Raw genomic sequence first — 26,248 nt, forward strand, 5'->3', positions numbered from 1 at the left:
TAATCTATCCTCCACCTTGGATTCTGGGGGAAAAAACCCAACCTCCTGATCTCGTAGTTAATCCTGTTCTCTGACCATCACCCCTTCCCAGCTATGGTGTCAGGCTTTTAAAACAGACTAAAACAGGTCAAAATATTCTGTCATGGTGAGACATATTCATCATCACAGAGCTGGAATATTATTTCTTATTTCCAGGGACAGCTGGGGGTTTGTGCTAGGAAAATCAAGTACACAGACTTAAATTGTTTTCTAAACAAAGAGCCAAATCCCCCAGCAGTATTAGGAGATTCAGCAGTTCCCACTCCTGCAGCTCTGCTTGGAGTTGCTGCAAGTAAAAACTCAGGATCAAAACCTTTTCTCCTGGCTTTTGCTTTCTAGTGAAAATTCCTTGCTGAACTGAACAAGCAAGGAGATGATGAAGTAATTTGCCCAGAGCTGTCAGGCTGGACAACATCCTACCTTCCTCACCCTTCTTACTCCTGGCTCAGGGCAGCTTCAGCCACTTTGATAATTTTTTAAAAGAAAGGAATACTCACTTATTTGAAAACAGAATTCGTAGGTGGTTTTGCACGCTGTTGTCACTGTGACTTATGTTTCCAAACAAGTGAAAATTAGGCTAACCTTTAAACCTTGCTGCATTGCCTGGCAGTCAAAACAAAAATGACAAAAAATATACTCTAATTTTAGCAGCCTCCAAGTGTGACATAGGCCAGGTTCTGACACATGCCATTTTCCTGAGTCACCAACATGTGGCATCCTGCTGCTCCAGCTTTCACACACCGTGGCTGAGGGATGATGGAATGTGTCTGCTGGTGGCAGTAATAGTCTGGTACCCCTAGCAACATTGGGCAAACTGTGAACCTTTGCTTACATCAGGCCAGATCAATACAGCCATTATCAAGGGACATAAACAGAATAAAAGGCTGTCTCTATTGCATGAGTTAACTGCAGCAAGAGGAGAACATCCAGTTCCTGAAGGGCAGACTCACCAACCAAGCACAGGCAATAACGTTTCCATGGACTACAAGTCATCGGGGAGGATTAAATCTGCTCCTGCTGAGATTTAATTCTACAGTGAGCCCTTTTTGGGGGAAGTCATAAACCACCACAAATTCTCTAGCAGAAGACCAATACTGAGATGAAGGCAGTTTATTTTCAAAAAAAACCCAAAACAATAGAATAGCTGGGCTCAGAACAGAAATAGATTTTTCTTGATGCACATCTAAGTAAACAGCCTTCAAACAGTGCTCTGCTGATGGGATCTTTTCCAGAGGTGACTATATTTCAGTAGGAGATAAACTGATTCCTAACTTGCATTTAAACTTCACAGGTTTGTCTTCAAGATATAATGAGACAGGACAGGATCCTATTTCAGAGGGTGCTGTTGAAAATCAAAACCGAAATGCAAGATATTCTCACAGTTAAAAACGGAACTTTGAGGGGCCAGCCCATCAACAAAAACATTTAAAGCAACAACATGTTTAACAAAATCACATGATAATCCTAGCAGCATTACATATTATGTACATACATGCAGTGTTGTTAGTTGGGCAAAAGCACCAAAACTACCAAAAAAACCCCATTAAATTCCGTATATCAACACATTTAAAGGGTTTATCTTGACTATGAGCTGGCAGGGTCCTTGTGGCCAAGGAGGTCCAGTGGGGTGAGCCTCAGCCCAAAGAAGAAGTTCTGCACACTGAGTGTGACAGTGCTCACAGGGGTCTCAGGCTGAGGGAAGAGACAAGGATCTGACTCCAAGTTTCAGAAAGCTTGATTTATTATTTTATTATATATATTACATTAAAACTATACTAAAATAATAGAAGAAAAGGTTTCATCAGAAGGTTAGGCTAAGAATAGAATAGAATGGAATGATAGCAAAGGCTCTGTCTCAGACTCTCTGTCTGAGACAGCTCACTGTGATTGGCCATTAATTAGAAACAACCACATGAGACTGATCACAGATGCACCTGTTGCATTCCATAGCAGGAGATAACCATTGTTTACATTTTGTTCCTGAGGCCTCTCAGCTTCTCAGGAGGAAAAATCCTAAGGAAAGGATTTTTCATAAAAAGATGTCTGTGACAGCTGAGCAGGACAGAGCACTGGGGCAGGCTAACCAGGCAGGTTATGGATTTGCCTCTCTGGAGACATTCCAAACCCACCTGGATTTGTTCCTGTGTAACCTGCCCAGGTGACCCTGCCTTGGAGGGGGCTGGATGATCTCTGTAGATCCTTCCTAAACCTAATGTCCTGTGATATTAGATACCAGACAAAAACACCGGGATGAAGGAGGGAGCAAACTTGGCACACACATGATTTTGCTGAGCTCCCTTTTCAGCAGTATCAAACACATTGCTGATTTTTCCTTCTTGCTCATATGCTCCATGGTGTGTGTTAACTTAAATTTTGCTGTTTATGTTCAAGAAACTCTCTGAATCTCCCAGATATACATTTATGGGAATCAAGGATTATCAGTCTTTATAATATGATCCCTCTTAAGAAATAATGAAATAATTATCAGCATTGTCTCTAAAGCAGTCACCCTGGAACACAAACAAGCAGCACAGAAATGAAGGAGGCAGCTCACAGGTTGGAGTGTCCCTGGCTTTCAGCATGCTCAGGCAGATTTATCACATAAAGGATGGTCAGATTCTGCAGCTCAGGCCAGCAAAATGACCCAGCTCAGTAATCCAGCTCTACACTGCAGTTTCCTATATGTCACTTCCCAGAAGGTAGATGACTGAGGAGAAAAAGAATTTTTTTTTCTTTTTTTAGAAAGAAAATAATTCTTTTAAAGAAAACCACCTTACCAGCACAGGAATGGAGTTTTGAAGATATTTGGAGAAAGATTTGATATTCCAGATGCTCTTGTGAGATAAATCCTCTAAGCTCTTTTAGATCAGTCATTTTCTCTAACAGCTAAACCAGCAGAAGTTGGGGAAGCTCAGACTTTGATGCCCATTTAGGAAAACCATGATGGATGATATTTAGTACTTTGTAAGTCAGACTAGATTATCACGGTGATTCCTGTCTGCTTTTAAAAACCTATTGATCCACTGGTGTCAGCACTGCAGAAGACAGCAAGCAGAAGCCTTCAAAATACTTTTAAGATGGGGACTATTGCTAACTTTGATGTGGTAAAATTCCAACATCATGATGTATCTCCTGACAAGAAGAAAATTAAACTTCTGTTAATTAATACATTAATTTTAATTGGATTTTTCACAAGGCATATAGTAATCAGATTCTGAAGAGATGACTGAATGCACCCACATAGGAAACATTGATCTGTCCTGTAACACTAACTTGAAAGATTTAAGCTACTAATTCAGTTTTCTTGTCTGAGGAGCCTTTCCAGCAGGTTTGCATATAGTGGTCCTCTGGGTTTGGGAGAGTTTCTAAGCATAAACTGGGGAAGGAAGACAGTAAAAAAGCTTTAACAAGAGTAGGAATTAAGTCTTGTTCCAGTGCAGCTTGAGCAATGCTAGGAATAGGTCATATACATCATGGAAACCAGCCATGAAATATAAGAACTTGCAGCTATCCAGAGACTGATTAATGATTCAAATAAGCAATTTCTTTTCATAATTGCACTTAGGGAACATTAGAGACACAGACCCCATTCAACAGCTTAAAATGGGCTCTAGATCAAGAAAACATATGCAAAACTGCAGGGTTGCTGCCTGCAAAAGCCAGCTAGTAATGCCACCAGCATTAAGCCATTTTTTGATGTCTATAAAACTAAAAGAGCAGTTTTTCAGGTTTAAGGAAAATAGGAACTCTGGAAGCAGCTCTGCTTCGTTACAATCCTCATAGGATGAGTTTGCAAAAGGAAAAGACTCTGGCAACCTGAAATCATAAAGGGTATCTATTATACTTTGCAGAAGGGAAGCAGAATTATCCGTTCAGCTCTAGTCACTCACTCTGTAACTAAAACCTATCTGCCTAAATATCCCCACTGGATCCATTAGTTGCCTTCCTTTCAGCTGTGAGGCAGTTGCTCTGTTTTCCTCACAGGATTCCTGTTCTCAGGCACGGGCTCTGGTTGACACAATAAACCAGGCACAAAAAATAAGCAGTGGAGAATCCTGTCTACAGGATTTAATACTATTTTGGCGTGGCATATGCCAAGAAATCAGTGGGCCCAGCCTATACCTCTGCATGTTGTCACAAAGACAATGTAATAATGGCCTCCCCTGAGGATAATGATCTTTTATCCAGGGAAATCATATAGTATGTAAACGTTTCCCATCAAAACACAGTTTCACTTCTTTTTCCCCTTCCTTTTTTTTTTTTGTATGGCACTGAAAAGTAACTCCACTAAAACTCAGATGTCCCCAGGCACCAGAATTGGAGGAATGCAGAGGTACACAGGACAGAACAGAGCCCTCTTTTAGGCAGAAAAAACACTATTGATTGTTCACAAACCTGATAGTGCCAACCCAGCCATCAAACAGCTGCTTTAATCAGGGAATAGTACAAGAGGCTGTGTCAGAGGAGCTGTCTTTTCTTTGCCATGCACAAGCTCATGAAAGAGCAGCCACACCGACCCCTGGATGTGGGCAGCAGAGGATGTTTAAGGAAACAATGCAACTAAAAGCAAAAATGAGCAAAAAAGCTCTGATCGTCCAAGAAAACTTGGATTCTTCACTTCTTTAAAATCATTTGGTTAGAAATTTACCAGTGCTTTTCAGAAATTCAAAATAGGCAACAGGTTGATTGCCTTTATCTTCATGCTCATCAAACCCCTCAAAAAAGGGTAGCAGATGTATAAATTCCACCTTCAAAAATGAAAACTCCCATTAAACCACTGTTATCCATGTTATCTGACTTGTCCCCCATAAAGAGCAGCTCTAATTTGGGAATTCCCTTTAGGCTCCTCACTGTGAACACCAAAGCAAATAACTCATTTAGCTTTTCTGGAAAGACCTTATTTTCCTTGAGCACTTCTTTTACATCTTGATCATCTATCAACCTTATAGACCTTCAGGCAGGCTTCTTGCCTCTGATGTGTTTGAAAAAGTTTTTATTATTAGTTTTTATGCCTTTAGCAAGTTATTCTTCAAAATTGTTTTTGTCTGCTATTATTATGGGTTTGCATTTGACTTACCAGAGTGTACTGTGGGTTTTTTTTTTTCCTTAGTTCATTTGGGCAAGACTTCAAAGGGTGTCCTTTAAAGCTAATGACCTTCTTCAGTCTAATAATCCCCTTTGCTAACTTCTCATGTAACCTTTTATAAGTTTTGGAGTTTTTCAAATAGGGATAACACACTGTATAAAGGTAAAACTGCAAAAATGCATCCTACAATGGTGATTTTATATAGCTGCCATGTCACCCCAAAGTGTTATTTTGTTCTGTTTTGCCCTTTTAGCTAATGCTTTTAGATTTCTTTTCCATTTTATGTTGGCCTCCTTTCAGAAGTACGTGCCCTTCTAAGGTCTTTCTGGTTTTCATATTCCACCAGGAATGATGAATTTGAGCGTGTTTTTATTTATTATTACGGAATATTTCTATCTTCAATCAAGACTTAATCCTCACTAAGGGATAAATTAAAAAAAAAAATACTCTTTTCTTCCAGGCTCTTTGATTTCTTGCTTCCAGAAGACGTAATTTTTAAAGTCTATAAATGTGGTTTCTACATCAATTTTAATCATGACCCTTAATTAGGCCCTCTTATTACATTCTTTGAGTCCTCATTGCTTCTGTGGCAATTCTGAGCATGACAGTAAAGTTGCTTAGTGCTACCATTCCATTTTGACATGAAATTTTAATGCACAGAGATCGTGGGATTTTTCAGTACTTGTTGATACAATTCCATTCCCTGCCTTTTTTTTTTTTTTTTTTTTTTCCTTCTTCTTTTCTTTTCTCTTTTTTGCTTCTGATCTTTCTTTGAACTGTAATGTCACTCCTCTGCTGGCTTGGTTTCCTCTGTTATTAGTGTATAATTTTACACTGCTATTCCAGTGCTGCCTGATTGAGATGCTATTATGTCAATATTCTCATTTAAAACCAGCATTTCACTTTACCCATCTTCATTGCATGCACTGGGCTAATTGTCCACTGGCTCTATTACTGCTATCTCACACCAGTAGAATAGCATGAACAGACATAGTTAGGTCAAACACTTGGCCAGCTGTCTCTAAATCATTTTTGAATACTAAGAGCTCTTTTGTATTAAATAAAAAAGCCCTGGCAGTGACTTTGCCCCTGTGTCTTAAAAGGCAAATGCAATCCCAGGGAAACGGAACAAAGGGCATGGTCCCAACACCTTCTGAAGTGGGGAAAATAAAATGGATCAGCTCCTTGCAGGCATTTCCACTTGCATCCTGTGAGCAGCCCTGGCAAGAGGCAGCTGGAATTGAGTGCTGCATTGTGCAGGAGCTCATTCTCCTCACTGCTCAGCAGTTCAAATGCAAGCACTGAAGCAGACTTGGCAGTGACCTTGGCTCTGACCCACTTTATAGAAGCACTTGGGGAAGGAGCAGAAGCAAAGGGGGAGTTTTTCATAAGTGGCTAAAAAAAAAAAAAAATAATATCTCAAACTCCCGTGTCTCGCTGCAAAACTGAGAAGGGGAGGAGAAACATGAAACCAGAATTACTGAGGAGGAGCTTAACGATATCTCCCAGACTCGAGGAAACTCTCAATGCAGCACTGAACACGTCAGCCACTCCCTGATTAATGCTACTTAAAATTAAAAAATCCGAAACCCTCTCTCCCCAATGCAGATGATAAGAGGAATTCAATAACATCACATCTGTAAAAATTACAGAATGTATAAGCAGGAAGAGGATGCAACAGAAGGAGAAAAGAATCCATGCTGAACCCCTCTTGTACAATCAGTCCAAGAAAAAAAATACATGTATTATATAAAGGGAATGTTTTCCTGCATTGGCAAGGAGTAAATTCTTTGAAGAGAAGGCTCTGATTCATCAGCAGGGGGCTGGCAGGTGCCCCCAGAAAAATAGAGAACATGGCTGTACGTCTTCAAAAAACTATTTTAGGAGACACTATTTCCTCAGAGGGATATTTGAGTTGTGTTCAGCCCCCTAGGCACATCCCAGGAAAACACAACCATGTTTTGATGGTAGAGAGGATACTAAAGCTTTGATGGATAATATTTTGATCCAAGGTAAAAGAGAGGAGTTTGACTAAAGGCCCTAAAGAGCCATGGAAAGAGACTGAGATGCTGAGCTAAAACTAAGAAAGCAACACCATAAGTTCCATGTAATAGCAATAAAACACCTGGAACAGAAGATAAGGTGTACAGTAGATCACTGCAAAGTGGAGGTCATAACTAACATGCCTGCCCCAAACAAACTGCAGCAGCTCACAGAGACTCCTCAGAGTGGCAAACTCCTGAAAAACACCCAAAAAAATCCCCAAAAAATTCCTCAGAATGGCAAACTGGAAAAAAAAATGGAAAAAAAAAAAAAATAAAACCCCCAAAAATTTCCTCAGAATGGCAAATTCCTGGAAAAAAAAAAACCCAAAAAAGTCCCCCAAAACTGCTTCAGCTGTTTAGAGCAGTACCAGAGGTACTACACACAGACACCCCACATCACAGAGAGAATGCAGGAAATAACAAAACCTGTGAGAATATCAGAGTTGAGTAAAGGGACACTTATCTAGAGATATTATAATGATCCACACATTAATTTGTCTGCAGTGCTTCATGCAAGTGTCTGGGTATCATGGAGAAAAGCTTAGAAGTGTCAGGTACAAATGAGAACTGGCCATTACTGTGCTGAAAAAAAGAAAATTTTAGTCACTGGGATTACAACATTTCATTCTATTTTGTGTTATTGGTTTTATCTGAAACTGTTCCTATTCTAGATAAAAACATCACCAAAAGGGATAGTAAAAAAAACTGTTCAACCTAGTCAACCAAAGAAACCACAACCTGTGCCAGAGATTACCACCATGAAATGATTAGCAAAATGATTGAGTGCAAACAGAGAGAAATTTTGTATCTGTAGACACATTTCAGACTTGTTTCCTGGAGACTCTGGAGTATTTCACAAAAATACAGTGGAGCATCATCCAGAGCTAGACTGTGAACATGCAAGTGTGATCAAAACAAAACAAAACCAGCCAAAAAGCCAGTCTAGTTTATATGAAATGTGATTTATAATTTCAAAACACAAATTTTACTCAGCAAAAAATAAGACTATTAGCACTGGTTGGCCTGAATAGCACTCCCTTCCTTGACTATCACTTTAACAAGGAGTTCACAGTTACAGGTAGAACTTCATCTAACAGTGTTAATGATTCCTAAAAGTTACCAAAGAAATTATATATTCACTTTTATATATACATTTATATTTATGAAGATTTACATGTTGAAAACAAATCAAAGGGAAGGGATAAAAATCATAGATTAATTTGAGATGAGAAGGTAATCTGTAGAGTTTATTGAGTGTATTCAACTGCCTCAAAAGGGAATTAACTCTATCTTAACCTTTTTCCAATAAATACCTGTCATAAAACCCTCCAGTGGCAAAGATTCAGCATCACCTGCAAATAATCTGTTCTAGTGTAAAACCAGCTCTGCTATTTGCAAGTTTCTTTGAATACTGTGTGTGTTTAAAGGGCTGTGGGAAGAAAGTTGCTAAGATCAGAAGCTGCTTCACCAGGTATGAACACAGAACATATTACTAGATCAAGACAGAATGTTTACTCCAGGAAGCAGAATTGTTAAAATTGCATGAAAGGAACTGGGGAGTTCTTCTGAATGCTCACAGATAAGATTGCTTATCAGAAAATGCCATAGCTAACAAACTGATCATGCACACCGCCCTTGCTTCTGTCAGCAGATACCAAATTTATCCTTATTTAACAATGAGTGGAGTTTAATGGGAATACTTTTAAACAGCCTATATGAAGTAGAATGTCAGCTAGAGCATTAGTAATTCTGATTATGCTGGTCCAACAGGAAGATGTGAAATAGTCAAAATCCATAAGCTTTTGGTGGGTACATCAGACTGCTAAATTACAGCACTGGGAGAAAGGTTGCCCTCGCTACTGTTCAACAAGGCAAGAATGATATTTTCAAAATACTGAAATTTACACTTCATTCAACAGGAACTTGCAAGAGAGAAGTGGCACAGGGCACTCCTGCAACACCAACAAAGTGGCACAAACGTGAGCATTGCCATAGCAAATGGACACAGGGCTATCACAGCTGAACACACAACTGCATCAGCAGAGGGGAGCCCTCCTCCAGTTTCAGGAGGAGAGAAATAAGAGGCAGCACATTGGCCATTGTGCCTAAGAAGAACTCAGAATAACATATACTGTATTATCCCAAGGATTGTTGGCAAAAGATGATGCCTGGCAATGGCTGTTTTGATATTGGAGTGAAAACCATCAGGTACAAATGACAGCCCAGGGTGTCTGATACTCTCTGAGTATCACTTCCTAGTGGGCTGTTAAAATTCAAGATTGAGTTAAAAATGATTATTCACTACTACTATGTTGTTTAGTAGGGGAAAGAAGTGAAAGACCTCTGCTAACAGTAGAATGGAGCCAGGTAGTGTGTGATGCTACAGAGCTCATTACCCTGTGTTAATCTGCTCTGACTCCCCACACCAGATGATGCAGACCTCAGCTGATCTGTTTGGCTCCAAGTGAGTTCTGAGCAACACCAAACCCCAACCCACAGCCTTTCCAAACATTTATTAACATCCAAACTGGCTTCAGCTAGAATGAGAATGAGCTTCTAATTTTCCAGTGAAATATTTTCCAGTTTGCTGCTCCGATTTATAACAGGAGCAGGGGAGATGATGAGGGAAAAGAAGAGTTTTTGAAGAGAAAACAATTGCTTGCAGTCATTCAAATGTTAGATTAGAAAATGCTACTTGAGGGCTTATTGCACAAGAAACCTAAATGTACGGTTTTGATGTGAAAACCTTGCAAAATCTGTTGTTGTACTTTACTTGTCAAATATCCAGTATCACATTGATGGTAATACTAACAACATCATTTCAGGAGATGAGTGGAAGCAGAGCCTCTGAGATTGACACACTTTACAGGACTGACAAAAATAAAATTTATGTCACTCTGCAAGCAAAGCACACACATCTTGGAGACCAACTGCATATTTCTAAATGTGGAGCTGTCTGGTGAAGAACGTGGCACTGTCCAAGGCAAAGCAATGTTGATTTGGGATAGCTGCAACCTGCAAAATATCAGTTCCAAGATTCTATGTCTATTATTCTGTGACTTAGATTTCCATAAAAACAGAATGCCTCTCTCAAAATGTAGCAGGGATAGGAGAAAAAACAAAAATCCTGATTTGTTTCATGGCAAAAGTTGAGGATAATGGGGAAATTGGGGGGTTGCATGTGCTGCACATGGAGCAGTCCCACAACACCACAGCTCCTGCACAATCACAACTCCTCTCCTTGACAGTACACTCCAAATGGTGCTGAGGATATTCAGCCCAAGGAGGACACCCATCAGCCTCCAAAGAAGGGTCTGAGGAGAGATTATAACACAAACCCAGTGGACTGTATGTTCAATAACTTTGGAAGAAAGCAAATATATTCTCTTTCTGAAGAGGAACACAATCATCTGCTGAAGAATCCAGTTACATTGACTTACCAGGCTAATTCCCCTGTACTGCTTGCCCACTCAAACCTACCTGGATCAAAAGCTGGGCCTCCTCAGAGACAGGAAGATTGGAAAATAATGATTTTTTTCAAATCTGAGCCTGCACACAGGATCTTAAAAAAAAATCCTCAAAACCACAAAAAGTGTCATTTACCCTTAAATATCAACCCTCCCCATGCCTAGAGTATTGTGTTTACTCATCCTGCCTTATTACTAATGCTGCTGTCAGCAGATACCCCCAAAGCCCTCAGGCTCCTTCCCTCCCTCTTTCCTGTCCTCAGCAATTGCAGATTGCCATCCTCTATCAGCCAATTCATCAGCCCTTGTGGCAGATGTCTGTGTGGTGGATCTAAAGGTTCCAGCCCAGCAGATGTTTAGCATGCTGGGGCTTTCATTTTCCATTGAAAACTTTCACCCAGAATAGTATTAAAAGTATGCAACATCAAGCACTCCAAAGTCAGGAATGGATAAAGAAATGTCAGTTTTGCAGAAATAATTTAAATTTTAGTATATATGTGCATGACAAAGGAGATGCTAATTAAGAGGCACATCCATTAAGTGGTAAGTTGTTTTTTTCAGTTTTGGATGGGTCTCTGGCTCACTCAGGGCACAAGGTGAACAGCATCTAGCAAAGGAATCATTTGCTTGTAGGACTCCAGCTTCATTTCAACAGGAGGTGGAAAACAGGCAGAACAGAAGAAATACAGAAGAAAGAACACAAACTCCAGTGTTGAGAGTGCTTGGGAGCCCTGAATCCCATGTCTGCATTTTCACTTGGGAGGAGCAAATGACTTGAAACAGATTCATCCCAAATGAATCCCAGTCACAGCCTATTCCTCGTCTCCTAGGTCCTAGGAGGACCAAATGACAGAAATAGTCAATCCCAATCTTCCATGCAGAAGCAAGGGGTAGATACAAGACAGTGCAGGTATCAGTCTTTGCTGAGTGACATGAAACAAATCTGATTCCAGGCATTCTAAACCATCTATCACCAATGAGTAGGTGTGATCACAACTGCTTCCTATCCACACAAGGATGAAACATTTGTCTCTCAGAGGGGTCCCTCCCCAGAAATAATCCACAGCTCTGCAATGCTCCCAAGGTATAGCAGTGAGCGGAACAAAGGAGCCCACAAGGAGACGAACAGTTTGTCTTCAGAGCAGGATCTGCACAGGCCACAGCAAACACAGGACAAGGCTGTACAATGAACACTGAAGGTAAAACATTGAGTAGCTGCTTATTGTGTGGGAGTTTTCCTTTGGAGAACTCAGTGAGGGAGAGGTCTAGAAGGGAGAATAACACCAGCCCCTGGGGAAAAAGGCCATAACACAATGCTCATAGCAAGGGGGCTGAGCTGACAGTGAGTGCACTCACTTAATCTGTTTTTAAAGGGTGCTGGAATGGCTCACATGAACATGCTTTAACAAACTGCAAACATGAGCCATCTGAGTTGGTTTAAACAATACATTCATGCTCTGAGATCATTCTGGTACCTGCTCCAGCACAGACAGGGAAAACATCAACAGGTATCAACTGGTGGAGTGATGGGAAGACATTGCTGGCTCGTGTATGGGCCGGAAAAGGGCTTGGGAACTGAAATAGCCCCAGCCAGCAGCACATGATTTAGAGGAGACTATCACTTCAGTCTCATCTGCAAGATTGATACCACTAGAAACAGCTGAGAATATCCCCTCACTCCATGTAGGTCAACATGATGGCGCAGATCATCAGAGTTACGGAGTCAAAATCAGTGGAGATCAAAATTCCTATTGTTTCTCATTTCTCAACACATCCATTCCCTCCCAAGGGCAATGTGGTCCTTATGGAATCTGAAACACTTTAAAAATAAAATAAAATAAGCTCACTTTGTAAAACCCAGAAGAACAGTGAACCACAAGTGCTATGGATTATTTTTATACAGTAACTACAGCAAACACTCAGCCTTGGAACACCCAGTGCTGGAATCTCTGTGGCTGTGGCATTGTGCGTGTGCCTCATACCCACTTCACTTATTTCTGTGTCACTCATCCTCCCTGCTCCAGAATGAACTTTTTTTTCAAAGGAAGGAGCTTATCTCCCATACTGCAGAGCAGAGGAAAAATCCTCCTATGCAGCAATATTTAAAACATGGTTTTATGGTCTTATGGCAGCTAATTTTCCTTAAGTGATTTAAGGGAATGAATACATCTAAAAGTCCTGCACTGAGCTGCTTTGCAATGGCAACATGAAGCCAAACTTCCCCTTGCTTTAAACAACCCAGTCTTCTGTGGACAGCCCTTCACAGCAGATCTTGTCTGCAATGGGAGGGATGAAGGTTATTTTTTTATTACATAATTCCTCAGGGAATTGGGTTTTGCATTTCATTTCATTTTCCCCAGTGTGGGAAGACTTTAGATGGGGAGGGGGTGGCAGGACAGATGTGTTCCAATGCAAAATGCCTGATGTGACACGGTTTGACACCAGCTCTCCTGCAGCAGGTCACCTGTGCATGCAGCCAGCCATCCATCATGTATTAGTCATCTGAAAGTAACATTCTACCCCTGAAAAGCACCGAACATTTTTAGCTGCCTGGAGGGATTCAAAGCAGGTTTTATTCCGGCACTCTGTCATAACTCAATAAGAGCAGTCACTGCTAAAGCAGCGCATGGACAGCCCCATGGCAGCTGTCTTGTCTCCCCCTTTTGTCCCAGCACTTTGGGTATGGTCTTTTCAGACCAATATTACTGGGATCACAGGGAATAAGAATCTGGTATTTCCTGAAAATAACAGTAATCTCATATACTGCATTGCATTGCTGAGCATCCCTGAAACTGCCAGAAAGGCTGGTGTTGACAAGGCCAGACAAGAACGTTTTTTTGGTGGGTAGCTAATTCACTAAGAGATGGAATTCTGAAGAGCAGCCTGAACTTTGCTGGTACTTTAATAAAAAAAATTCTAAAAAAGTACTTTAAAAAAAATAAATAACTTTGAAAATTAAATGTTTTAAAAGCTCCCTTTTCTTTCCCTCAGAAAGAAATGAACTGGAACTGGTTCATCTCAGGTTGATCACTGGGGAGAGCGGGAGACAGAAAGATGTAGGAAAAAAGAATTTCCATTTCAGATTAGCTCTCACCAAACAGTTTTGGTTTTGATTTTTCATTTTAGCCACCATAGCAAATTAATTCATTCTTCACACATAGCACAGCTGGAAGCTACCAGAATTTTCAAAGATTCCTTAGAATGGGATGAAGCTGAAAAGAACTTCCCCCTACCTCCAAGAATAGCTTTACTTTACTGACAGTGATTTTTCATAATTTCAGGATTCATTGCCTTACTGGCTACAAGCACTTCCCTACACCCAACTTTCTTGTAATGTTTAAAGACCTCTTCATTCTTGGGAAGAAACCTCTTCTTAAAGCAATCTGCATGCTCACTCCATTGACTAGAACAAAAATTATTTTGCTGTTCGAGGTAGAAAACAGAGGAAAGACCAGGCTGGCTTCAAAGCTCCTTTCTGTGCCTTTCCATCATCATCATCATCACTATAATGAGCTTAGGAGCCTTGGTCAGAGGCACAACGCACAGTGCAAGGTGCTGCAGAAACTGAATAGAAAGACAAATTCAATGCCAAACAATTAGTGGTCTAAGAAAATATTTTTCATGCAATTGGATTCCAGTCCATATGTAATGATCTTATCTATCACCCTATCTTCCTTGTACCTAAAAACTCCTCTGTACAGGTATTACTGGAAGATAAAAAGTCTAATTAAGATGTATTGGGAAAACCAGGAGTTAAATTAAAGGAGGTTCTATCCTATACATGATGTAGCCAGGGGTAAGAATCCTCTTTCTTTATTAGCAAGGCTAGCCAGGTTCTTTTTTCACAGAAACAAAAAAGGAAAGAAAGAAAAAACAAAAGGAAAAATTAGCAAAACTTCAGGGGCTTAAAGATTCAAATTCCCTCTCCATTGTGAGAAGCAAAAAGAAAAGACAAATACCAGGAATCCTATAATGAAAAAAATAATAATCTATAAAATCTCCTCTTATTTTTTGGTAGTGATTTTTTCCCTACCCATATCCATTTTTTTTTCCCCAGCAGTTTTTCTTAGGTGCCACGTTCAATAATCCTTCCGCGCTTTGATGTCAAACATTCAATAGCTGTCTGCCTCCCTCCCACTCCTCTTCTCCATATTCTCCTCAATCCATCTCCTCTGATTAGCTAAGATTTCACCTTCAAGAACACCTCTGCTTCTCTGAGTGAGCATGAGCGTGTGCGTGTGTCTTTATATAATATTTGCAAACATTCTCCCGCTCCTGCCCTGCACACCACACAGCCACCACTGCCAGAGCCCCGGATTAAGCATTGCTGCCATTCCCTAATTCAATTTGGGGGGCCTGCTGTTTTGAATCCTGCTCAGAGCATGAGAGCAGCTCAACTGAATTTAAGCCCCGCTTTCAGAATTATTCCGTAGTTAATCTGAGCTGAGCATCGTTCCACGCGCTTTCTCCACCTCTGGTGCTTCCCGTGGCCAAAGCCCAGCTGTTCCCCGCTCTCCTGCAGTGGAGGGGTGGCTCCCCCAGCACCAGGGGGGCTCAGCAGCCGTGTCCCCACTCACCGGGTTGTTGTACATGTCAATGATGAGCTCCTTCACTCCGTGCAGGGTGGGGTGAGCCCACGGAGAGGGATTGGCCCAGTGCCGGTTCAGGTCGAAGCCCAGCAGGGAGCACCTGCACACACACACACACAAAACAGACACAGAATTAGCAGGGCTGTGGCCTCTCCTTGGATCAGATGCAGAATTGGGGTTACATTCTGTGGCTGAAGTAGTTAAACGTTGGTCTCATGGGGGAAACAAAGCAAACCCTTCCCTGAGGAGAGCCTGCAGCAATGGCACCTCTCAGAAATGACATGACCAGCAGAATATCAACTGGAATATCAGCTCTGGCCATTCAGCCTTCTCCCTTCTCCACAGCCTGTGCTTACTGTATTCTTTGCCTTTCGCCAGCTTGGCTGTCACCCTGGTTTTTTTTAAGATTTTCTAAGCCTTCTGCTGTTGACGTTCTTGTAGCGAACTTTCTCACACACCTTCTGTAAATAACTCATTGTTTTGCATTCCTTTATGGAGGAAGAGAAAGTTGATGGACTGTTGGTTTGACCAGTGTCATTGGAGAGGTGGCACTGTCACCCTCCAATCCACTGTCACTTTTGGAAAACTATAAATGTTGGAGTCAGAAAATAAACTTCCCTCTTTTCCTTCACCTTGAGAATAGCAGTGTGAGCTTTCGTGTCCTATAGTGACAATTGGCAGCCTGGAGCAGCCTTGCCTGACCTTGGAGGTTCCCTTCTCTTTGGAGCTCAGGCTGAGGGTGATTCACACACTGCACCACCAAACTGGACCTTCAGCTTGTCCTCAGACAGGCTCTGACTCAGCAGGGCTCTTCATGATCAATGGCCATTAGGTTTGTGCTTAAGGGACTTAAAGCATGAACGTCATTGTTCCACTAACCCCGGGCCTCTGTCTCTTCCCCTCCTGCAATTGCCTGCACAAAAGTTAGCCAAGCAAACCAACAAGTTAAAATGATTATTGGCCGTCAGATCCTGTAGGCATTGGAGCATGGATGCCACCTTGGCTTCTCCTTCCTGCCCTGGCTCAGGTCCCTCCCAGGACACTGTCCTGACTTGGATTCTGCTGCTCACAGCCCCACAGAGGAGCATCCAATTCTTTGTGGGGCCCGACTGAAACTCAGGAGGGTGTTGACAGAGTGAGCCCTAAAATTGAAAATTTGAAATTTCAAAAAGAAATTAGAAATCTGGAAGTGGCACAAGTAGAAATCAGATACTCTGCCTACTGCAGAGATCACCTAGAAAACCTTTGGCTACTGATACATGCAGGAAGAAAACTGTGTCATCTCAAGCCAAGCTTGGGATGAGTTGGGTAAACTCTTGCTCAGGAATTCTGTAGAAGATCATACAAATAATACAAGCCCAGGTAGAGATGCAACTTCTTCTATAGTTAAAACAAACAAACAAAAAAATCAACCTTGCTGCTAAGCCTTAAAGCTTCTTGAGAAAAGAAGAGCTTTCATTGATCCCATGTCTATTACAAGAATGTCTGTTCAGCCTTAATCTTTTAAACACACCTATGCAAACTGGAGATTCACTCCAGCAGTGCTATCCTCTGACAAAAAAAAAAAAAATCTAAGAATCTGAAGACCCAAAACATAGGTTTAATTGGCAAAGAGAAAGGAAAATAAAACTAACAGAGGTGAAATACTTAAAAAGGTGAGGGGATGAAACCAGAGGATGAAATTCATTTCCAAACCTGATGAAAAAATATTTTCCTATGAACCAAAGGATGCAAAATTAATGTGACATTCTTTTGTAAAAGTTCCTATGGGTACCTAGGCAAGCAGGAGCTGCACTGCTCCTTGGGCTGACACAAGCCACCCATCAGCTCTGGGAGCTCAAACACCCAAGAGCAGCCCTGCAGCCCCATCACTGCTGCCCTGGGTGCCTGCAGGGGTGCAGAAGCCACCTCCTTGTCGTGGTGGCCACTTCTCTGCTTGTATAGAAACCAGATGGATTTTTTTTTTTCCTGGACATTTTAAACAACTACAATTCCACAGACAACTCAGAAAGTTGCTGCCATCCTACTCTACAGCATACTGTGTCAGATTTCTCTCTCTCTCTCTTCTTTTTGCCTGTATGTAAACTCTCTGCACTCGGCTCTACTAAATCCTATCTTCTTTTGAACTCATAGACATTAATAAAAACCAGAAGTACTTCCAGAGACGCAGGTGGAATTACACCAGGATAAAACTGGCAGAAGAGCAGAATGAGAGGAATGAGTTTTTCATTTAATAAAAGCAGAAACTGCCACGAGTTTTACTGTATTTTGGCACAGTTCCCAAGAAAACAACATCCTTACTGTAGAAAAACTTTCTTAAGAGCTCAGAATCTGAACCTAGATTTATATACTTAATGTGTCACACTTACATTTTCTTTTAATAATATTTAATACCAGAGAAAATGAGCATACTGTCAATATTAAATTTGGGGGTTGGGACTTTTTGGCTAACTTTATCTAAGTCATCCCCATAGAGAAAAGAGGTAAGTAATACTTAATTTTTATAAGATCCTAAGTAAGGCATTGTAATTTGCAGAATTTGGATGTGTCAGGAATGTCTGGTAAGAGATGAAGCTCATAGTTCATTTAAAACAACAAGAACAGTTGAAAATAGTTGTCTTTACTTGAAAAGACTTCATAAACAGAAGGAAGCAACGCTTAACAAACAAGTTATTCATTTGGGAAGCTCCTCTGAGCTGTTTAATAGGAATCCAAATTAATTTCCAAATATCATTTAGCTAGTCTTTGATGTGGTATATCACATATTTATCAATGTAACAACAATTAATTAACTTTCTGATGTAGGCATTACTATTTCTCTCCAGTCTGGAAACAGCGTAATATTTTCTCCCCGCTTCCACTTTCCAAGTCTTTTTTCTTTCCTTTTTTTTTTGCCTAAAGACAAATTTGTATCTACCACAGCCTCTCTTTATTCATCTGCTGCAAACTTGTGGCCTCTCTAAGGAAACATCAAGTTGTGTTCCTTGGTACTTCAGATTTGGTTATTGACTCTATTGCACGTGGAGCTGTCTCCCAGAGCTCACGTATATCAGGACATGGCCAAAACACACGGCGAGCGTCTCCCCCGTGCCCATTACAGATCCTGCATTCATTTCATTGTCTGGCTCCCAGCTGATGTGATCTCCCCCATGGCTAAGGCCTCCAATGCGAGAGCTTGAACAGGGTAACTTTAAAATTGCATCTTGCACTGCCTTTTAATTCGTCCTCCCAGTCTTAAACCAGCTAATTTCTGGAGCACTTTCCACTGCTTAACTGTTTGCCTGCTGCTTCAAACACTGGGTAGGCAAAGTAGAAATGCAGATATGCTCTGGAAACAGCAGGTCCATGGTGGGAAACAAGTGTGTCCTAAAATAATACATAACCTCTCAATATTTGAGACCAGCGCTTTTACTCAGAGTGCAAGAGTTGTCATTTGCTTCAATGAAGTTCCTCACATGGCTGTAACTGTTCCCTTAATTTAGAAAGTGCCTCCAAATCTGCCCTATACAGATTAGATTTATGTTGTGCTGTATATAAACTAATGTGCTCAGTATAAAATTAATAAAGGGAAAAAATCCCCTAAATTATATCAAAGAACTGCTTAAGGATGATCTTAGAAGGGGGACACAGAAGGCAAAAAATCAGGAAACATTACAGACTCCAGGAGGTACAAGGGAAGACAAAAAGAGCTTCAGAATTAGTGAGGGTTGGGACAAGGGCACTGGAGGATACCCCATTCCATGAGCATTAATGACCATGCCCATGAATGCTCTTATGAACATGGCAGGTCACAATGCCACAGAGCCTGATGAGAATGAGGTGTTGGCACAGACTCTCCCAGATCAGGAAAAAACATAAAATAGATAGCTACAAGCAAAGTAACAACCTGCAGCTATTACCTGATTTTGGTCTTCATTCCTACTGTAAAAACCTAGGATTTGGTCACATAGTCATTGCAACAAAAATGACATGTATGTAATTTAAAGCATTTAAGCTGATAACCATTGTTTGAATTTTGCATTATGCTTGCTATAGTTTGCTAGATGTAGAGACCACATGCTGTGCTTCTGCTTCGTGGCTGAATGTTCATTTAAATCAGGTTCTGTGAATATTCTTGTTGAATTAGAATTCGTGTTTCACCAACGTTTTCCAGCCTTTTCCTAAAATTTCTGTTTTCTGTAAGTAGATAAATTTATTACAGTGTTTATAAATTTACATAAACACAGTGCAAATGCAGTCAAAGCAAATGAGTTTCAAAATTGCACTGGAAACTGAAACATTTTGCAGTATTCATCCCTCCCTACTTGGGAGGCAGCCAGATCTGAAGAGGTTACCAGCTCAACTCAGTAAAACCAAAGATGTTCAGACCAGCACCCAGCTTGCTGGGCAGTTCTCTGGACAGAAACCCTCTCTGGGACTGAACTCATTGCTGCTTTTAAGGATTTCTTAAGCAGCTGCTTTAGTGACAACATTCTGAGGAAGGATTTAGTACCAAGGCCCATGCTGGGTTTATTTTTCAGGGCTTCTTCCTATTCTTTCAGGAAGAAGAAAGGATCTCTTCTTCCTGGAATGTCCAAGATACAGAAACCCGCAGGAACTCTGCCTTCCTTTACCTTCAGTCCTCCCTGCCCTGCTCGTTTTTCCTGCCGTGTGAGCCTAAATCTCTCCCTTACAGACCCATTTCCACAAGGTGAGATACGGAGAATAATGGAGGAAGGGAGCTAAAGAAATCCTTTTTCACGCCCTGTGATTTATTACAAAGGGAACCGTGCACCCTTCCCTCCAGCTCTGGAAGGCTGCGTTGGTTCATTGGATCAGCACCAGGTGAATCTCCAGATAATCTCCACACACACAAAGCCAGGGAGCTCCAACCCACGCCTGGCACCACCAGCAGGGTCAGGGTTTGGGGTTGGGAAGGCAGAGGGGAAGGGGGAGCGCTGTTTTAGAGGGCAGACAGGGGATAGCTGGTCCCTCTGGCTGCTGTCCCTTGCAGGCAGTGCCACGGGGCTGCAGCAGGGATGGCAAAGGCAAGGGCAGCACACACAAGGTTTGCTTCTCTTCACAAATATCACCTCAGAACTGATATGTTCTGTTTTACAAATCAGCTCCACACCTGCCAGCCAAGTCAGGTCTTCATTAGTGTGTGTTTCACCGTCTGGGTGCTTGGGGTTTGCCATTTATGCATTCGCCTATTATTCATTAAAAAGGACTCACTCAAGCCCACATATTCTAAAGCAATTAGGTTAGCAAGACATCCTAACACTCCAGCTTCAGAGAACCCCTGCTCTGAAAAGTCTCTCCTCCTCCCCAGCTTTCTGCATTTTTAATTTCGAGCTCTGGAAACCTTCACAAAGGCTATTTAACAGAGGCACTGCAGTGTGCTCCAGGCAGAGAGCAGCATTAGCTGGCAGAGACCACACGGTGGAGTAGATGTTTGCAGAATGAGCTCTGCCGGGTGTACTGACATAATTTTAAATCGTACATGACGGTTAAAGATGTGTTTCTCCATTTTCTGTGTAAACAATGTTAAATAAGAATAAACACAAAGGGATATTTTCTCCTTCTGATGAATACATGCATTTCTCAGGGCTGCTAATAGGTGTCACAGGCACACACACCAAGGAAGACACACATCCCCTCCTGACACAGGCACACTCTGATCTTCAGGATATGTCTCAATTCTTGTATTAACCCCCCTTACACACCCCAGGTAATGCCAGAAGGATTCCTGGGCACACAGCAGCATGCTGGAAATAAAAACCCATCCTGCAGGTAGGAGAACTCCACCCAGTGAGTGTGCCTGGCGTGTCAGAGGGTGAGACCCCTCCCTAGAGCAGCTCACCCCTGCAGCTGCCACAGGACTCTCTGTATTCCCACATGTGCATCGTGCCCAGCCCAGTTTCCAGTGGGACAGGGTTTCCAGCGCTTCCCCTGGGATGCAAGCCCAGCTTAGCAAAGCTCTCCCCTGGGAAGAGCCTGTCCCCAGGTGTGGATCTCTCCAGAGGACCCTGCAGGTCCAGTCCCACCTGTCCTGTCCTGCCCTGCCCTGGGAGGGCTCTCTCAGCTCCTGCTCCCAGCTGCATCTGAGTCACTGCCACGCCAATCCCGGGCACTCAGGTGTTTTAAACAACTTGATGGCAACACCTACAGTGCTTCCATTTTAAAGCCTGATTCATTGTTTGGCCTTTTCAAAACCAAACACATCACTGACTTAATGACACAGGAGACGGGTTTTTTTTCCAACTTTTGGATCCCAAAATATTTCCACTGTAGGCACAAGGCCTTCAGAACTCTCACATATGTAGCCCATAATGCAGTATTATGTAAACTTTCTTTTCTGATGTCCAAAAGCCACCTGCTCATGGATCACAAGCTGTGAAACACTGGGGAAGAGAATTTTAATATGTGCTTAATTTACTGGACTCCCACTCTGTCAACAAGTCAAACTCCTCTAGGCCCTCCTGCCCTATCTACTTGACTTCCCCAGAATGTCCTAACAAATGTTTCCCTTCAGATAATTAACCCTTCTTTAAAACATTTGTAATTTTTGTTGGTCTGTCTACATTCCTGGAGGGGCAGGTTGGGTGAAAATAAGTGTTTCATCATCGCAGTGGTTCACATTTCTGGAGATATGGCTGCTCTTGAATTGTGCTTTTGTTTCCACTTCTGGCCTTCCTCAGACACACAACACGTCTCAGAATTATTAGGGAATACTCCAGCTGTTATAGGATGGTATAGCTCCATATTACACATCTCCTATCCTGCCTGGCACACAAATCTGGAGCTCTACTCACTTCTAGGAAAGGGGAAAGACACATCCTGCTCCCTGCAGACCAGCATGATAAGAACACCCCCAGAAGATTGCTGAGCTCTCACCACCAGACCCATCACACACAGAGAGCTGCACTCAAAGGAGCCAACCTCAATGTCACAATGCTGAGTTCTTAAACTTAGGACAGAGCCTTCCTCAGCCCTGTGCTTGTCACTGCTGTGGCACAGACTTTAATTGCAGATTTAATCTCGCTTTATTGTCACAGGATCCTCACTGGTCATTAATGAGTGGACCATTCAGTATTTTGGCTTTTCCTTATTGTTCAATATACAGAGCTAGGCTGCTGCTTACTGCATGCTACTCAAAGCCTGCTCCAAGGACAGAGCTGTCCAGCTCTTCTTGGCTTTTCTAAAGTGCTCAGCACTGCAGGAGACAACTGCTTTATAAGCACTGATGGACTAATTTTCCCAACAGCACTGTTACAAGAGGGGACCACATTGTCCCCAGTTCATAAAAGAGCAACTGGGACAAAAATTGGCTTACATAAGAGACAGCCACTAATTTGTACCATTCTATCTGAGACGCCAAGGACAGGACTTTTTTAGGATAACATGGGTTTACATAGCATGTTACACATCCAGCACCTAACTCTGATTTGACCTGAAGCTGACTGTACTCAAGGCTTCTCTGTATCTGACAAAAAATGGCACTGTGAGTGGACAGAATATTAGAAACATCGAATTTTGTCAGAGATTACTAGAAAAGGGTAAGGTATTACTGGATCATGAATGGCGTTTGGGTGGGTTTCAGTTATACCTTAATTCAGCCATTTTTCTTGGCTTTATATCCTGATACTGCTGCATTCAGCTGTGTCTGAGAACCTGTTGTAACATGTGGTGGTTAGAGCTAGCACTGTGCCTGAGATTTCTTTGACTCTCCTGAATAGATTTAAATGATTACTTTGCTACATTTCAGGGTACCAGGCTACTTCCACCCAGGACATCCTCATAGGTCATGCCAGAACTCAGCCAGAAATCATCCACCTCCATCATCACAAAGGCCTTTTCCTCTTGGACATGCTGGAGGAAGGGTTTGACCTGATCCCAAGCAGCCAAGAAGGTGTGTGCTGGCCCTCAGGGAAGCAGCACAGGACTGGCAAGCTGCTGGCTGAACCCTAACAAGCAAAGTTTGACTCCCCAGCACCAAAACACATCTGATGGCTCCCTTTAATAATGTTTGCTAACAGGCTCTGACACACTTAGGTACTTCTCCCTCCCATACATAGCCAAAATACTAATTGTATTCCTGCATAGCCTTGCTGCATCTACAAATTGTTCAGCTTGAAAGTGACTTTTTGCATTTATAAGGAGACATTTATTTTGGGAAGGCCCTTTTGAATTTCCCTGCATTCCCATACACATGGTGTGCAAGCAGCCTTCTCCAGCTGCATTGGCCAGCAGATATTAAATGTCATCAGGAGTTAGAGCCAGGGACATGGCCATTAGCCAAACACTCCCTTTACCACAACTAACTGAAAGTTTTACAGTTGTATGCAAGCCCTGAATAAAACCCCAGTTGTCACCATACAGGGGAAGGACAAGTGACACAGTGGTTCACTCATCAGGGTGACACCATGGGACTGTCCTGTCGCTGCCTCTTATCCAACCCAGGTCACAACTGCAATGCCTCAGTTCTTCACTTGTAAAAATAATCATAAACCCTCCATGGTGTTTGGAGAGGGAAATACACGAAGGATTATGAAGTGTTTTGGTGCTACAGAGATGGGGATATGTTGGTGAGGGTCCAGAGTGACCCAGGGTCCCCAGGCAGGGGCAAAGGAGAGCTCTTTATTCCAAAACCAGGCCTTTTAAAGCCTTGTTTTCAGCTCCACAGTTTTAAACCATAACAAACATCATTCAACCAACCACCACACACCACAATGTGAACAAACAATGGTTACAGAACTTGTTTTTCTACCCCTAATTCAGCTGAGCCCCTTTCCCACAGTCCTGTTCTGCTTAGCCAAAGTACCAGGCCTGAGCTAGGGTTTTACAAGGCCTTCCCTTAATGCTTTATATGCAACAGGGTTTTATTGGGTTCCACAGATGGAGATTATGGAAGGGATTATGTTCTACAGATGGATTATGGAATCCAGTGATCTATGGAATCAAACAAAGGTTTTCTGATAGACTCTGAATTTTGTTGAAGTTCATTTCCAACAAGATTGCACAAGTTTGTAGTTAACAAACAATCCTGCAATGCCTATAAGAGCATATAAGATAAAATAACCATGAGATATCCCAGTCCAGTTTTTGAGAAACATTCTCTAAGGGTTTGGATGGAGAAAAGGGGTTGTGTTGGGTTGTGCTGTTGTATCAGTGAACATTCCCTCCTGTTTCTTCTACCCCTTACCACCTGTAAGTAAAGAAATTTTCCTCTCAAATCTGTCTTTATTCTCACTTTGAATTTCAAGGTTATCTGGCCCACTGGGTGTGTTACATATGGCTGTCTAATTAAAGAGTGAAGATTAACCTTATTCTATTAGATTATTTTAACACCTGCCAGGTGACTACTCTGCTTTAGCAAAGGCACAATGTGGCCAAATCAGTTAACAAAACTCCTATCAAAAAATCTAAACCCAAACAAAATACCACACCAAAACCTCTAGATTATTTCATTTTTGAAAGTCCATCAGGAACTTTGGAAAGTCCCAGAATCACTACCATGATAAACTAACATTTCAAAGCAGAAATAATACCAGTGTTATGTTTGTCACATAACATTTCAGAAGATGGCAAAGAAGTTGTAAAGTCCTGCTCTGCCTCTGATTGCAATCAATAAAAAGCCCAGATGCTTTAGAAGGGAGTTAAATCAGGCTCAGATTTTTCCCAATCACTTGTTAATTTAAAGGGCAGAGTTTTACCACCTGAGCTTCTCTGTGTGGTGCTGCCTCAGCCCAAACAACACAGAGAATGGGGAACTATTTGACAGCATGGTGGTCTCTGGTCCATTTCCAATTCCTACCTGAAATCACTTAGGCTTTAAACTGTCCACAGTCCCAGCAGTTGGGCACATTGTACACCCCAGAGGGGAAGATACCTGGCAAAGAGACATTTCTCATGATGCTCCGTGACACCTCCTCTTCCTCACTCAAAGCCACGTGAGAGGGATTTGGTGCCATCCCATGGGACGTGGTCACTTGTCTCATTTGGATGCTTGGAGCAGGAATGTAAAGCATTCAAAGTGTGGCTTCTATCAAAGTGTGGCTTCTATCAATCACTGCAACACACCAGCAGAATGTGATTTGATACCAAGCCAAGCTGAAACTACCCATTTCAGTTCCAGAGCACTGAAATATCTTATTGCAATGAATAATGGTGCAATGATAGATTAGTTTGGGAATCCTGATGAGAATGTTAAAGCTGAAAAATTTAAACCTTCAGGGATTCAGAGTTTTTAGTTTTGGTTTTTTTTGTTGGTCTTTTTTTTTTTTTTTTTTTTTGTTATGCCTCAAAAATAGGTGCCAATGGGTGTAAAATTGTCAGAAAAATGTATTATTATACCCTTTTCTGAGATGTATAAAAGAATGCAACAATTAATAAAGGCATGTAACTGTTCAAGAAAAGAGGTGAGGATGAAACACCAGGGAAAATGAAATCTGGTAATTGTTATACAGAAAGCCTAGGAAGGAGTTTAGGTGGAAGCTGATCATGGAGGGATTTGGGTTGGAAGAGACATTAAAGATCATTTAGTTCCAACCCCCTGCCAGGGGCAGGGACACCTTTCACTAGACCAGGTTCCTCAAAGCTCCCATCCATCCTTGGACAGTTTTGGGGATGGGACATGCACAGCTTTTAATCTCCATTGAAAAGATTATATAATGAAGTCAACTTTAATTAGGCAACAGAGAACTCAAATGAGGGGAAGACCCTCCCACATTATGATTTTTTTTTTATCCATGGCGATTTTCAAATCTTGCCCGTAAAAAGCCAAAAGTAACCAACACAACACCGAAGTTAGCCCCGCTTTGAGAATGGCTGAAGACCTCCAGAGTGCTACATTAAACAATTTTCTTTATAATTCTAAGAAAGTCCCAGGCACAAGAAAAGTTTCACTTGCTGCTCATACCTCAGTGGACACCAGGGAGCCCTGCTGTGGGACAGGCAGCTTCACAGGCTCACAGAATTACTTTTTTTTTTTCTTTCTGCATATTTGCAGCCTCACACAGTTCAGCACCCTCGAGATAAAAT

At 41.8% G+C, this 26,248-nt stretch overlaps 1 protein-coding gene across 3 annotated transcripts in view; it reads right to left on the reverse strand.

Moving 5' to 3' along the window:
• LOC131087102 (BEN domain-containing protein 5-like) overlaps window positions 1-26,248 on the reverse strand; it is an 877,799-nt gene that overhangs the window by 128,595 nt on the left and 722,956 nt on the right. For all 3 annotated transcript variants that reach the window (XM_058030505.1, XM_058030504.1, XM_058030503.1), the window contains one exon: window positions 15,215-15,326. In XM_058030505.1, coding sequence (XP_057886488.1) covers window positions 15,215-15,326 — 112 coding nt within the window. The remainder of the gene's footprint in view (window positions 1-15,214; window positions 15,327-26,248) is intronic.

This window comes from Melospiza georgiana, chromosome 9, assembly GCF_028018845.1.
Source record: "Melospiza georgiana isolate bMelGeo1 chromosome 9, bMelGeo1.pri, whole genome shotgun sequence".
In the NCBI taxonomy this organism is placed as follows: Eukaryota; Metazoa; Chordata; class Aves; order Passeriformes; family Passerellidae; genus Melospiza; species Melospiza georgiana.